The sequence below is a fragment of the Medicago truncatula genome, chromosome 7, assembly GCF_003473485.1.
Source record: "Medicago truncatula cultivar Jemalong A17 chromosome 7, MtrunA17r5.0-ANR, whole genome shotgun sequence".
NCBI classification, from domain to species: Eukaryota; Viridiplantae; Streptophyta; class Magnoliopsida; order Fabales; family Fabaceae; genus Medicago; species Medicago truncatula.
In genome coordinates, this window is record NC_053048.1 from 37,131,636 (window position 1) to 37,145,451 (window position 13,816).

General features: G+C 39.8%; 1 protein-coding gene across 1 annotated transcript; it reads right to left on the minus strand.

Moving 5' to 3' along the window:
* Positions 1 to 3,394: 3,394 nt before the first annotated feature.
* LOC112416686 (uncharacterized) lies at positions 3,395 to 6,853 on the minus strand. The gene has a single exon (XM_024771008.2). It carries the CDS (start codon positions 6,851 to 6,853, stop codon positions 3,395 to 3,397), a length of 3,459 nt encoding a protein of 1,152 aa, XP_024626776.2.
* Positions 6,854 to 13,816: the final 6,963 nt, after the last annotated feature.

A 13,816-nucleotide genomic window follows, 5' to 3' on the forward strand; every position in this document is an offset into this window, starting at 1 on the left:
GCTTCCGATAAGTCAGCCTCCATTAGGACTCTCAATGATGGAATTTCGACTTCTACAGGAAGTACTGCCTCCATGCCATATACCAGGGAGAAGGGAGTTGCCCCTGTTGATGTGCGTACAGAAGTACGATATCCATGTAATGCAAAGGGAAGCATTTCATGCCAATCTTTATAAGTCACCACCATCTTCTGGACAATCCTCTTTATATTCTTATTTGCAGCTTCGACAGCACCATTCATTTGGGGTCTGTAAGGTGAAGAGTTATGGTGCTCGATCTTGAAATCATCACACAATTCTTTCATCATCTTGTTGTTTAGATTTGTTCCGTTGTCGGTGATGATCCGGTTGGGGATGCCATAACGACAAATGATATGATTCTTGATAAATTTGACCACCACTTGTTTGGTCACATTGGCATATGATGCGGCCTCAACCCACTTAGTGAAGTAGTCAATAGCCACTAAGATGAAACGGTGTCCATTCGAAGCTTTGGGCTCAATCCTTCCGATCATGTCAATGCCCCACATAGAGAAAGGCCACGGAGAGGAAAGTAAATTGAGTGTAGTTGGCGGCATATGAATCTTGTCGGCGTATATCTGACACTTGTGACACTTTCTGGTATGCTTGTAGCAATCTGATTCCATTGTCATCCAGTAGTAGCCTGCTCGCAATATCTTTTTAGCCATTGTGTGCCCATTAGGATGAATTCCGAAGGATCCTTCGTGTATTTCATGTATCAATAAATCAGCTTCATATTTGTCTACACATCTGAGCAAGACCGTGTCAAAATTTCTTTTGTACAAGATATCCCCATTCAGGAAGAAATTACTAGATAATCTTCTGAGAGTCTTCTTATCTTTGTTGGATGCTCCAGGAGGATACTCTCGAGTTTGGAGAAACACTTTAATATCATGAAACCACGGTTTATCGTCGAAAACTACTTCAGCGGCAAACACATAGGCGGGTCTATCAAGGAATTTGACACTGATTAGTGGCACGTCATTGTGATGATTCACCTTGATCATTGAAGACAAAGTAGCCAAGGCATCCGCCATCTGATTCTCATCCCGAGGAATATGATGTAATTCCACTTTGTTGAAGAAGGTCAATAAACGTCTTGCATAGTCTCGATAAGGTATTAGTCCTGCGTGAAGAGTTTCCCATTTTCCTTTGATCTGGTTGATTACAAGAGCTGAATCTCCATATATTTCGATGTTCTTGATTCTTAGATCAATGGCTTCTTCAATACCCATGATGCAGGCTTCATATTCAGCGATGTTGTTCGTGCAGTCAAACCGGAGTCTTGCTGTGAAAGGGATGTGAGCACCTTTAGGAGTAAGGAGTACTGCCCCTATGCCGTTGCCGTATACATTGACAGCCCCATCAAATATCAAACCCCACACTGAATCCGGATCAGGACCTTCTCCGAATAGTGGCTCGTCACAATCTTTCATCTTTAGATACATAATCTCTTCATCAGGAAAGTCAAACTTGATAGGTCGATAGTCTTCAAGTGGTTGGTGAGCCAAGTGATCAGCAAGGATACTGCCTTTGATTGCCTTCTGGGAACGGCACTCGATATCATATTCAGATAGTAGCATCTGCCACCGTGCAATCCTTCCTGTCAAAGCGGGCTTCTCAAATATGTACTTGATTGGATCCATTTTAGATACCAGCCAAGTAGTGTGATTAATCATATAATGACGGAGGCGTTTGGCAGCCCAGGCTAGAGCACAACACGTCTTCTCGAGCATGGAGTAGCGAGATTCACATTCAGTAAACTTCTTGCTTAAATAATAAATGGCGTGCTCTTTTCTTCCGGTTTCATCTTGTTGTCCGAGCACACAACCCATGGAATTTTCTAACACTGTTAGGTACATGATCAAAGGTCTTCCTTCAACTGGAGGGATGAGAATCGGTGGTTCTAGCAAGTACTTCTTTATGCTGTCAAAAGCCTTCTGGCAATCTTCGGTCCACACAATACCTTGTTCTTTGCGGAGTAGTTTGAATATCGGCCCACAAGTTGCAGTCATATGAGAAATGAACCGGGAGATGTAATTTAGTCGTCCAAGAAAACCCCTTACTTCTTTTTCTGTTCTCGGAGCAGGCATCTCTCTGATGGCTTTGACTTTGTCAGGATCTACTTCGATGCCTTTCTGGCTGACAATGAAACCTAGAAGCTTTCCGGATCTGACACCAAAAGTGCATTTGTTGGGATTTAGACGAAGTTTGTACTTCCTCAGGCGCTGGAACATCTTCTGTAGATACTTGACATGGTCTTCTTCAGTAACCGACTTGACTATCATATCATCCACATAGACCTCAATCTCTTTATGTATCATATCGTGGAAAAGAGTAGTCATCCCCCTCTGATAAGTAGCTCCGGCATTGATTAAACCGAACGGCATTACTTTGTAACAGAAAGTGCCCCAAGGTGTAATAAATGATGTTTTCTCTCTATCTTCGGGTGCCATCTTGATTTGATTATAACCGGAGAATCCATCCATGAATGAGAAGACTTTAGACTTTGCAGTACTGTCAACCAACACGTCAATATGAGGTAAAGGAAAGTCGTCTTTCGGGCTAGCTTTGTTTAAATCACGGTAGTCGACACACATTCTGACCTTACCATCTTTCTTTGGAACAGGAACTATGTTAGCTAACCATTGGGGGTAATTTGATGTGATGAGGAAACCAGCGTCGATCTGTTTCTGTACCTCTTCTTTGATTTTGAGAGCCATGTCAGGACGTGTTCTTCTCAATTTTTGTTTGACTGGCGGACATTCAGGTTTCAAAGGTAGGTGATGTACCACAATATCAGTGTCTAGACCCGGCATATCTTGGTAGGACCAGGCAAACACATCAACATATTCTTTGAGGAGCTCTATCACTTGCTTTTTAACACTTGTTTCGAGCGATGCCCCAACCTTGATTTCTTTTTTGTCCTCTTTGGTGCCCAAATTAATCACTTCTAGTTCGTCCCCATAAGGCTGAATGGTCTTCTTCTCTTGTTCGAGTAGTCGAGAGATTTCGTCAGGGATCTCTTCATTCTCTTCTTCCTCCGCTTCATACACATGGAACTCAAAGTTGGGAGAGATCATGGGGTTATGTTGTTCAACGGGTTCGTCGATTTCTAATCTGCACATGTGATGGATGATTTTTTAGAAAAAAGATACATGCAGATTTTTTTGAAAATTCATGTTGGGTTTTTTGTATTACCACTTTTCAGAAAAGCATAAAAGAAAATGAGACAAAACATCGGGAAAAAAAAACGACATTTTTATTTTATTGATGATAATTTCTTGAAATAAAAAGCCCTAGATAAGTTCACTTTCGCTTGGGGCGGGGCGAAAGGATTTTTTTTGAAAAGAAAAGCATAAACTAGACAAATGCATTACTTGGACAAGTGAGCAACAAAAGGAACATCTATGGCAACCCAATTGTGGCTGGATACTCCTGGTGTTATAAAACCTCGTGGCACACTTTCAGGATCATCTCCAATGATTGCATGGATAAAGCCCGAACTGTGGAAAGTGCCCTTCTTGGCTGTGGACAAACCAGTAGATGGGAAGAAACCCAAACCTTCTCGGTGCTTGTTTTCTGGAAGCTCTATCAGCTTTCCCCAGCTTGTGGACCCTCCTGCTTGTATGACCTTCTGAGCATCTTTCAGAGACGAGATAGAGGCTTCGTTCCTCTTGGTATTCTTATCTTCTATAGTAAACCCTTGAAAAGGTGTCCCTTCGACATTGTCTGCCCCAATGAAAGAGAAAGATGACAAATGACTCACCAATAAAGCCTCTTCACCGTTTACAGTTACTAGCTTCCCATTCTTCACAAACTTCAGCTTTTGATGCAGCGTGGATGTGACAGCCCCTGCCTCGTGAATCCAGGGTCGACCCAGTAAGCAACTATATGAAGCTTGAATGTCCATGACTTGAAAATTAACTTGAAAAACTTGTGGCCCAACTGTGATAGGTAGAACCACCTCACCAAGGACATCCTTCCTCGAGCCATCAAAAGCTTTCACCATTACCCCACTTCGTCTTAAAGGTGCGCCTTGGTAAGCGAGTTGGGTATAAGTTGTTTTGGACAACACGTTCAAAGATGATCCAGTATCCACCAGTACATTTGACAAAGCATCGGTTTTACAGTTCACAGATATATGCAGCGCCCGATTGTGGTTCCTCCCTTCTGCTGGGAGCTCTTCATCACTGAAACTCAAGTTGTTGCATGCAGTGATGTTCCCTACTATTCCGCCAAACTGTCCCACTGTTACATCATAATCCACAAAAGCTTGTTCTAAGACCTTCATTAATGCATCCTTATGGGCCTCAGAATTTAGTAATAAAGACATTATGGATATTTTGGATGGAGTCTGCATCAGTTGGTCAACAACCTTGTACTCGCTCTTCTTTATTAACTTGAGAATCTCGTCAAACTCTGCACTTGTACCAGCCCCATTGGGTTGATCCACTTCTTTGGCGATACCAGCATCTTTAGTCCGAACCTCCTTGTTTATTATAGCATCAATCTTCTTTGGGAACACTATGGGAACAACGCGCCCATTTCTCAGAACTCTACTGTCTTCAACAACATTATCCACACTAGACAAAGGCGGTATTGGAACCTCACGACCCTCTTCAATCATGGTGGCATTGTATTTGTATGGAATGGCTTTTTCAGAAGCATATGGCAGTGGACCCGGTAAGCAGATCACCAGAGGGGTGATAGTTGACTTTCGACTGTCATAAAATACTTCCAAAGGTCCTTCGGGAGTTATTACACACACATCATCACACTTCCTTTCGACCACAAGCTCTCCTCGGTCTAGAAGCCCTTGAATATCATTTCTTACTTTCTGACATCCTCCGGAGTTCATAAGGCATATTTCACAGAGATCATGATCATGCTCAAAAAGGTCGACTTTGCATAACTTGGCATGTAACGGGACCAAGGGTGTTCTGATACGTTGAACATTCAGAATGGGACGAGTCTTTTGACAATCTTCGATCATGTTGACTGTTGCGGCACCATGATTCGGCAATGGGTTTGTTTGAACATTTGGCGCCGAGTCTGTGAAAGTTATTTTTCCATCATTGATCAACTTCTGCACTGTGCTTTTAAAGGCATAACAAGTTTCAATGTTATGGCCACGGCCCCCTTCATGGAAGTCACAAGTCTGGTCAAGTCTATACCAAGATGGTAGTTTTTCTGGGATAGGAGGAGCTGTTCTAGTTTGGACAAGGTTTTTCTTGAGTAAGCCGGGAAGTAATTCTGCATAGGTGACTGGTATTGGGTTAATCGGCATTCTTGGTGGTCGAGGTTGTTGTGGGCGTTGTTGATAAGGTTGTTGTTGGAAATTTTGTTGAGGGTATTGTTGATATGGGTATTGTTGGTATGGTTGCTGTTGGTATGGTTGCTGTTGGTATGGTTGTTGTTGGAAATTTTGTTGTTGGACACTTTGTGGTTGGACATTTTGTGGTGAAGGATTTTGTGGGAATTGAGGATATTGTGGTATTTGAGGATATTGTGGTATTTGAGGATGGTTATTCGTTTGTTGAAAAGGGTGAGAGGTGGGTGTGATGGCAGCAATGTGTTGATAGGCTGGATAAGTTTGTTGAGGCCCTCCATGAGTCACCATACCGACTTCTTGTTCTTTCTTCCTCGGGAAATGGTTCCCGGTCTTCTTGGTCCCACTGACAGGAGTTGTATTCTTTACTAAGCGTCCTTCTCGGACTCCTTCTTCTAACTGTACTCCCATACCAACCATCTCCGCGAAGCTCTTTGGTGTACTTCCGACCATCTTTTTGTAATAAAAATGATTCAAAGTTTTTAGGAAGAGCTTGGTCATCTCTTTCTCCTCAATCCGTGGGCTGACTTGGGCAGCGGTGTCTCTCCACCGTTGGGCATATTCTTTGAACGTCTCTTTATCTCCCTGAGTCATGGCTTGGAGATCACTTCGGTCCGGAGTCATGTCTACATTGTAACTGTACTGTTCCACGAAAGCTTCGCAAAGGTCACGGAAAGTTTGAATCCTTGTTTTGTCTAGGTTTGTGTACCACTTTGAAGCAGGGCCGGTCAAGCTTTCTTGGAAGTAGTAAATAAGAATCTGATCATCTTGGGCATACGCAGGCATCCTTCTCACATACATTTTTAGATGTTCCTCAGGGCAAGAACTCCCTTTGTATTTCTCGAAGTCTGGAATCTTGAATTTGTGAGGTACCTGCACACTCGGTACCAAACAGAGATCGTACGCAGTCTTCCCAAATTTCCCTTTTTCACGGAGGGCTTTCATGTCTCGGCGTAGTTCATCATACTTTTCTCGTAGGTCGTTTACTTCCTCGTAAGCCTCTACATTCCCTGAATGAAAGATAGGTTCTTCGGTTTGCGGGACTGTATGTATCACAGGTGCTGAGTAGGTCATGGTGGCTGGAGTGACCCTCATGGCAGGTAGGGGTACTTGAGCCGTGTACTGGTGAGTGGGCATCTGAGCTTCACAAGTGATAGGACGAAATATCTCCCCAGCAGTGAAAGGTGGAAACCAAGGCGCGGAACGTTGCGGAGCGGACTGCGTTGGAGTGTCAGCACATAGTGTCCAAGAAGAAGACGCCTCGGCCTGAGTTCTGATGGGAGGAGGGGGTGGAGGTGCTTGTGATCGGGCCTGTGCTTCTGTTACGGCCTGAGCTTGAGTTTGCGCTTGTGCCAATGCTTGCGCTTGTGCTTGAATCTGTGCTTGAGCTTGAGTCTGAGTTTCTGCCATTGTTTTTATTAATTCAGCCATCTCGTCCATCCTAGTCTGCATGACTGTCATTTCTTCACGAAGTACCCGATTTTCCTGCTCAAGATAATCCATCTTCTTCTTTACGTTTGCTCGAGTGTAGTGAGTACGGGTTGACTTGTAGATGATACGTGGGGCCACCGTATGAAACGAGTTGACCCTTTTTCTGGAAAAGGAAGTTTGTGTGAGACTTTGATTTGAGACTATGAAATGCCGGATGATGCATGATGTTTATGCAAAAATAGACGTATATTCTTTTATCGAAGGACTTATGAAAGTATTTTTGTAAATATCATAGTTGAGAGTTCCATTGAATGATTCGCATACTATAAGATGATTCCCTTTCTAAACAACGAAGCCAAGGGATAGACTTTGCAAAAAAATAAGATAAATATCTAACTTAAAGCTAAAAACAAAAATAAAAGAAAACTGGGAACTCTCAAGCTCTTTGAAGTAGACTATTCATCAGAATCTGAATGTGCATCTTTGAAGAACTCCCAACGCTCCCCTGCGCTGATAAATTGTGATAGCCTTGTGCTCTGAGCTCGGATCTGAACATTCTTTTTTACTATTTGTCGTCTCAGCTTGTGAACCTCATGCTCTTGTTGCTCTATCTTACCACTTATAGTTTCCACCTTGAGCATAGCTTCATCATACTTCCTTTTCCAGGTAGCACTCACACATTCCGATCGGGCCAACTTCTCTTGACATTCCTCCACAGTTGCGGGGGCCAAGGGTAAAGCCGGAGCTGGGGTTGTTGAAGATAGGTACCTCGGCAAATGATATGGTAAGACCAGATCGGAAGCTCTATTGACGACCCATTGCGTGTAAGACCCCTGTAAAGAGTCTAATCTTCTCGCCAATTGGCTTCTATTGAGTGTGCGAATGGCATGCCATGCTTGGACAAATCTCCCTCTTTTGTTTGAGGGATCTTCATGGTTGAAGTAGAATTCACCCTGTAGGTAGATGTTATCTGGCTTAGCTTCCATTGGACATCCGAACTGACGTTTGGCAAGGATAGGATTGTAGCTGATTCCTCCTTGCGTACCGAGAAGGGGTACATTTGAGTATTCTCCACAACTAACAATGATGTTCGTGAAGTTACAAGTGGCACGGTACCAGGTTATGTCGGATGGGGTAAGGGACATGATTCTTTTGGGCCAGGAGAGATTTTCTGGGTTGGCTTGAAAGGAGTGGGTCTGAGGTAAGTGAGAGGTAAACCATTTGTATAGTAAGGGTGCGCAACCAAGGATAGCTCCACGACCTACTTGGGTTCGATCGTGAATGGAATGATATATATCAGCTAACAATGTGGGGACTGGGTTCTTTGTGAGGAAAATTTGGATGGCATGGATGTCAACATAGTTGTCAATATTTGGGAACAATACTAGGCCATAGATGAGTAAAGCTAGGATAGAGTAAAAGGCCTCAACATTGTTTGTTTTGGAAAACTCGGAGGCTTGTTGGTAAAGAAATTTAGTAGGTAAGCTTGGGAGATTCCCTTTTAGGGTGAGTTTTTCTTTTATGAGGGAGGTCTTGAGATGGAGGGCATTTGCAATAGTGGCGGCTTTGGGAAAAGGTTCTAAACCAGTAAAAGGTACCTTATCAAGTACGGGTAGGCCAATTAAGTGAGAGTATTCTTCGAGGGTAGGCATAAGCTGGTAGTCAGGAAAAGTGAAACAGTGGTAAGCAGGGTCATAGAACTGGACCAAGGTCTCCAAGCACCCCTTCTCGATATTTGTCCAGAGGACACCAAGTAAATTCCCATGACGATCACGAAAGTTCTCCAAGCTAGTTACTTCAAATGCAAGCTTCTTTAAATTCTCTAGATCCAGTTTCCTGAATGTAAACTTCCTAGTATTTCTTCTTTCCATGCCTATGATATTTACAAAAACAAGTATAAGCCCTTCGATATTTTTGATGAGAAAAGATAAAATTATGAATGAATGCATGCATGCATGATTATGCGTAGGTTAAGCTCATCATGTTGGAGTTTAAAGGTAATAACCCCCATTTGGTAAGGACTATGGTTTCATTTGTACCTGTATCACGGGTTCTATCCAGTTCCCAAAGTCATCAACTACCTCCGAATGTTATCAGGTTACAAGACTACTCTTGATCCAATAAGATTCGTATAAAAGTTTCGTTTGAGTGTAGTATCGCGTATCAACTAATTCAAGACTACTCTTGATTAGCCACCGCACTACGTCCTAAAAAGGCTAAGATGGGTTAAGGGTAACTAAAGGTCCTCAACTTCGACGGTCACTTGAAAATATAATGCCAACACGACTATTCATGCCAACATAGATTACTTTCAAGATTCCTCCATTGAGTGGGGTTGTACCACATGAACCTAAACACGAGACTTGACTCTCGGAAAGGCACTTTGGTTATACCACCGTCCTATCTTATGTTTCTCTCAAGCCCGGGTGTAGGGCTTTATCTCACCACTCATATTTAAAAAGAAAGGAAGAAGATAAAAGATATATACAATTATTTCCATCTTTATTTTGTTTTTGTTTTAAGCAAGTTATAGCACAAAGAATTAAATAAAGCCAAGTTAGGCTCAACCCTCTTAGGGGGGGTCCCCAGTGAAGTCGCCATTTCTGTCGCGTCATTTTTTGGAGATCAAGGCTATTTGATTAGCTTTTGACTCGCTAAATATTTCACGACTGAACATTTAATTTTTAAGGAAAAGGGGAAAAAAGTTCAAAACACCCCATATTGAAAAGATTTAGGGTTCGGGGGTTAGTTACACAAAGGGAAGGTATTAGCACCCTTTATGTTCGTAGTACTCTACGAGAACCTCTTGATTTTATTTAATTCAATGTGCTATAACTTGCTTGCTTTTGAAAAGAAAGAAGTAATGTGATGAAAAAGAAAATAAAGTGAGACCTAATTTATCTACATTTTTTATTGTTTGGAAGGACGAGTGTCCTCTGCCTACGTACCCGTGAAGGATCAAAACCTCGTAGTTCGGGGTAGAAAACAACGTTTGATTGGTTTTGTGTTTTTTATTAGTTTTGAAAAAAGGTTTTAAAAGGAAAAGCCAAGTGGCAAAATAAGCTTGTTTGTATTTTTTAGATTAAAAGAAAAATGACTTAAAGTAGATTTAAAGTTGATTGCAATTTTGATTTATGAAAGAAATAAAATAAAGACGATTACTTGATTTGGATCAAGGTTTGCTTATGAAAATGTTTTTGTGATTTTTGTTATTTGCATGTTTTTGTTGTTTTTGAATAATTGGACTAAAAAAAATTAAACTAACGGAGCATAAAAATAAAAAGCGCGGCTACCCTAAGTTAGAAATATAAAATCTATGACTATTACATAAAATCCTATTTACATTCTAAGGTCTGCAATAAAATTAAAACGCTAAGAAAAATAAATAAATACGAAAAAGAATAAAAAAAGGTCCAAACACATGGTGGGGTGCAGTGGTAAACAGGGGTGTGCAGAAAGCAGAAAAAAGAATTGGGCTTAAGGAAACGAACCGGGTCGCGGGTCATGGGTCATGGGTTGACCCGTTTGGGGGATATAAAAGGGTTGTAGGGTTTTCTTTCTCTCATTTTTCATTTTCTTTCTCTCTCTTATCCCTCAAATCCTCTCTTCTCTCTCTACTTCTTCTTCTCCGGTGGAGGTGAGGGGGTTCCGGCGGTGGTTGGCCGGCCAGCGCGGCGGCGCCACCGCGCCGGAACCCTAACAGCTTATTTTTTTGATTTTTTTTGCTCTTTCTCTTCTACTTCCCTCCCTCTGCTCACTTCTAACCTTCAAATTCCCAAAACCTTTACCCAAACGTCTAGATCTAAAAAAGAAAGAAATTTATACCTTTTTGTTTTTTTTGTGGATCCGGGTTTGTTATGATGTTGGCTTGCGCTGCTGTGTGCTTGGGGTTGTGTCGCTCCTGTGTGTGTGTGCGTGTGTCGTGTTGCCGTGCCGGTTCTGTGCGATGCGTTTGTTGTGTTGGTTGCGCGCTTCTGTGGGTGTGTGCGTGTGTGTTGCCGTACCGGTTCTGCTTTTCTGTGGGATGTGTTTGTTGCTTGCCGTGCCGGTCTCTGCTTTTCTGTTGTTCTCTGTTTTTTCTTGTGTTTTTTATTGTTGTGCAGGTCTCTATTTATAGAGTGAGTTTGAGGCTAGAATTTGTTACTGATGAGCACAAAATCAGTGGCTTGTGGAGGAGAAAAAAGGAAATGCGTCTGTTTTTTACTGGATTTGTTTCAGAGAAAGCGTGAATCCGGATTTGGATTAGAACAGCGTATGCGTGATGTTGTTATCTTGAACCTGGACACTTTTGGATTTTTTGGACTTTTTGGGACTTAAAAAGAAAAATTAATAATAAAAGGATAATGTCTACATTTTTGGTTTTAAATAAAATAAATAAAAAAAGAAAAATTTAATCTAATCTTGGACTAAAATTAAAATTAGAATTCTAAACTAAAAATTTAAAAGATGGAAATAAATAATTAAAGACTGAGAGAAGAGGGCCCGATTCGGAATTTTATGAGGTATTTCAAAATACCTCCCTGCCGAATTTTTCACTGAAATGCGAGTCTGGTCCGAGTTCGGAGACGTGTGTCAGTGGGATCTTAGGTCAAAATTTGGGGTATGACACTTGTTGTTTGTGCCAAATCACATTTTTGGGGTAAAACAAGTCACAAATTTATTTTATTGAACTAAATTAATGACCACACTTAACTATGGTAATGTCATGTAACTCCTACCAACATCTGATTTTGTAAATTGCATATCAAAAACAAAAGTGACATTACATCCTAACTTGACACGATGTCATCATCAACCAACATTACCTGCTTCTGATTCAGATACAAACAATCTTTTGCAATTTCAACTGAAAAATGTTGCCAAACACGTTTAGAAAAAAAATTATGCTTCGTTTACAATATATAAATTACATTTATGCATGTTCATAACAAATGTCAAACTTTACCAAAACATTATTTGGTTCCAAAGTTGTCTTGGTTACAATTTACTCCCATGTATACTTATGTATGTTCTCAATCAACCTTCCTTTATATTTATTACCATCTGGATTCAACACATCAAAATTTTCCTCAAATCCTTCAGGGTCATAAATGGCAAGGTAATTGACATAATAAGGATCTATGGTGTCACTACATATATAAAACGAAGACAATTTAATTTAGTTTTATAATTTTTACAAAAATAAGTCAATTTTCCCTTAAATCATATATTACATCTATGGTAATGCATCAGCAAAAGTACATTGGTGAATTAATGCTGGAGAAATTTGAAATGAAAGATTGCAATTCAATCTCTAATCCATCAGAAACAAACTCGAAGCTTGTTGAATGCAGTGAAGAAGAAAAGTGGAATCAACTATGTTTAGACAAATTGTTGGTTCACTAAGGTACCTATGCAATAGTAGGCCAGACATTTGCTATTCAGTTAGTGTAATAAGCAAGTTTATGCATGATCCAAAGAAATCTCATTTGATAGCTGCAAAGAGACTCCTTAGATACATTAAGGGTACCATGGATCTTGGTCTGCTATTTCCTTATGGAGCTCAAAGTGAATTAAATGAGCTCATGGGTTTCTCAGATAGTGATTGGTGTGGAGATCTAACTGATAGAAGAAGCACATCGGACTACGTATTCAAATTCAATGATGCTGCAATCTCCTGGTGTACCAAAAGCAACTAGTCACTGCACTCGCATCATGTGAAGTTGAATACATTGAAGGAACTTTTGCTACTTGTCAAGCTCTATGATTGGATTCAGTGATGAAAGAGCTCAAGTGTGAAGTGATGAAACCTCTAACACTGGAGATTGACAACAAATCAGCCATAAGTCTTGCTTAGAATCCAATCTCACATGGCAAAAGTAAACACATTGAGACCAGATTCCATTTCATTAGAGAGCAGGTGACTAATGGAATGATTGAGCTACACTACTATACAACAGAACTGCAACTTGCATATGGTTTACAAAAGCAGTGAAGCTTGACATATTTTAATTTTTGAGGAAAAAACTTGGTGTTTTTGATGTTCAACAGTTATGATTAAGGGAAAGTATTAGAATATTAATCAATAATTGCCATGTAACTAATAGTTAGTTAAGTTTGTTTCAAAATCTATTAGTTAGTTAGATTACTTGTTCCACAAGTGAGTGACTTTTTTGTGCCTATATAAGGCTTTGTATTGTGAAACTCATTACTAATGAATAAGATTCACATTGCAATTATATTCTCCATTATTTTCTCTTTAGTTTTACAACTTTATGCTATTTTCTCATCTTGCACAAAACAACTTATTTTCATAAGCACTTATGCTGCATAGAACACAACGTCTGTTCTAACAAATATAAGTTTGATCTCTACCAAAAAAAATATAAGTTTGATCTTAAATTTTAAAAACAATTGAATTGTTATGGATACAAATACGTTTTTTTTAAGGGGTTGTAAGGGCACATATACATATTTATAGCAACCAAATTATAAATAAATGACAAACTTTTTTTTGAAAGGGAATAAATGATAAACTTAAAAGTAAAAACCCTAAAAAATTAAATTTAAAAGTAAAACTGTCTCAAAAAATAATTTATCCACATCAGCCTTGTAACAATATTAGTTGTTTTTTCAGTTTTTTGTTGGTTAAGCATTGGTTGTTTTTTCTATTAAAATAAAAAGAAACTACCATGTAACAAACTTATCCAATCTCCATCACACAATTGGAGTTTGTTCCGATATATCAGAATTTGGTGAAATGTTAAAAAAGATATTGATGACAAATATCATTGCTGGCATTACCATTTACCTTTATCTTCTCAATTTAATTTATTTACAACAAACAATACAATAATATTTTTTTAGCCAAAAAAAATAAACAATAATCTTTTTTACTCACATATCCAACAAAATTACGCTATTTTAAAAAAAAATAATTGAAGAACCAATAAAAGAGGAGTTCTAGAATCCCATAAATAAATAAATAAAATACAAAAAAACAGAATCGAAAATTAGTTAATAAATGAATTAAAAGATTGTCAATATTCGGTGCGG

What these genes read in the sequence shown, in the direction of transcription:
- LOC112416686 (XM_024771008.2), bottom strand. Translation starts at nt 6,853, where the DNA reads ATGGATTATCTTGAGCAGGAAAATCGGGTACTTCGTGAAGAAATGACA.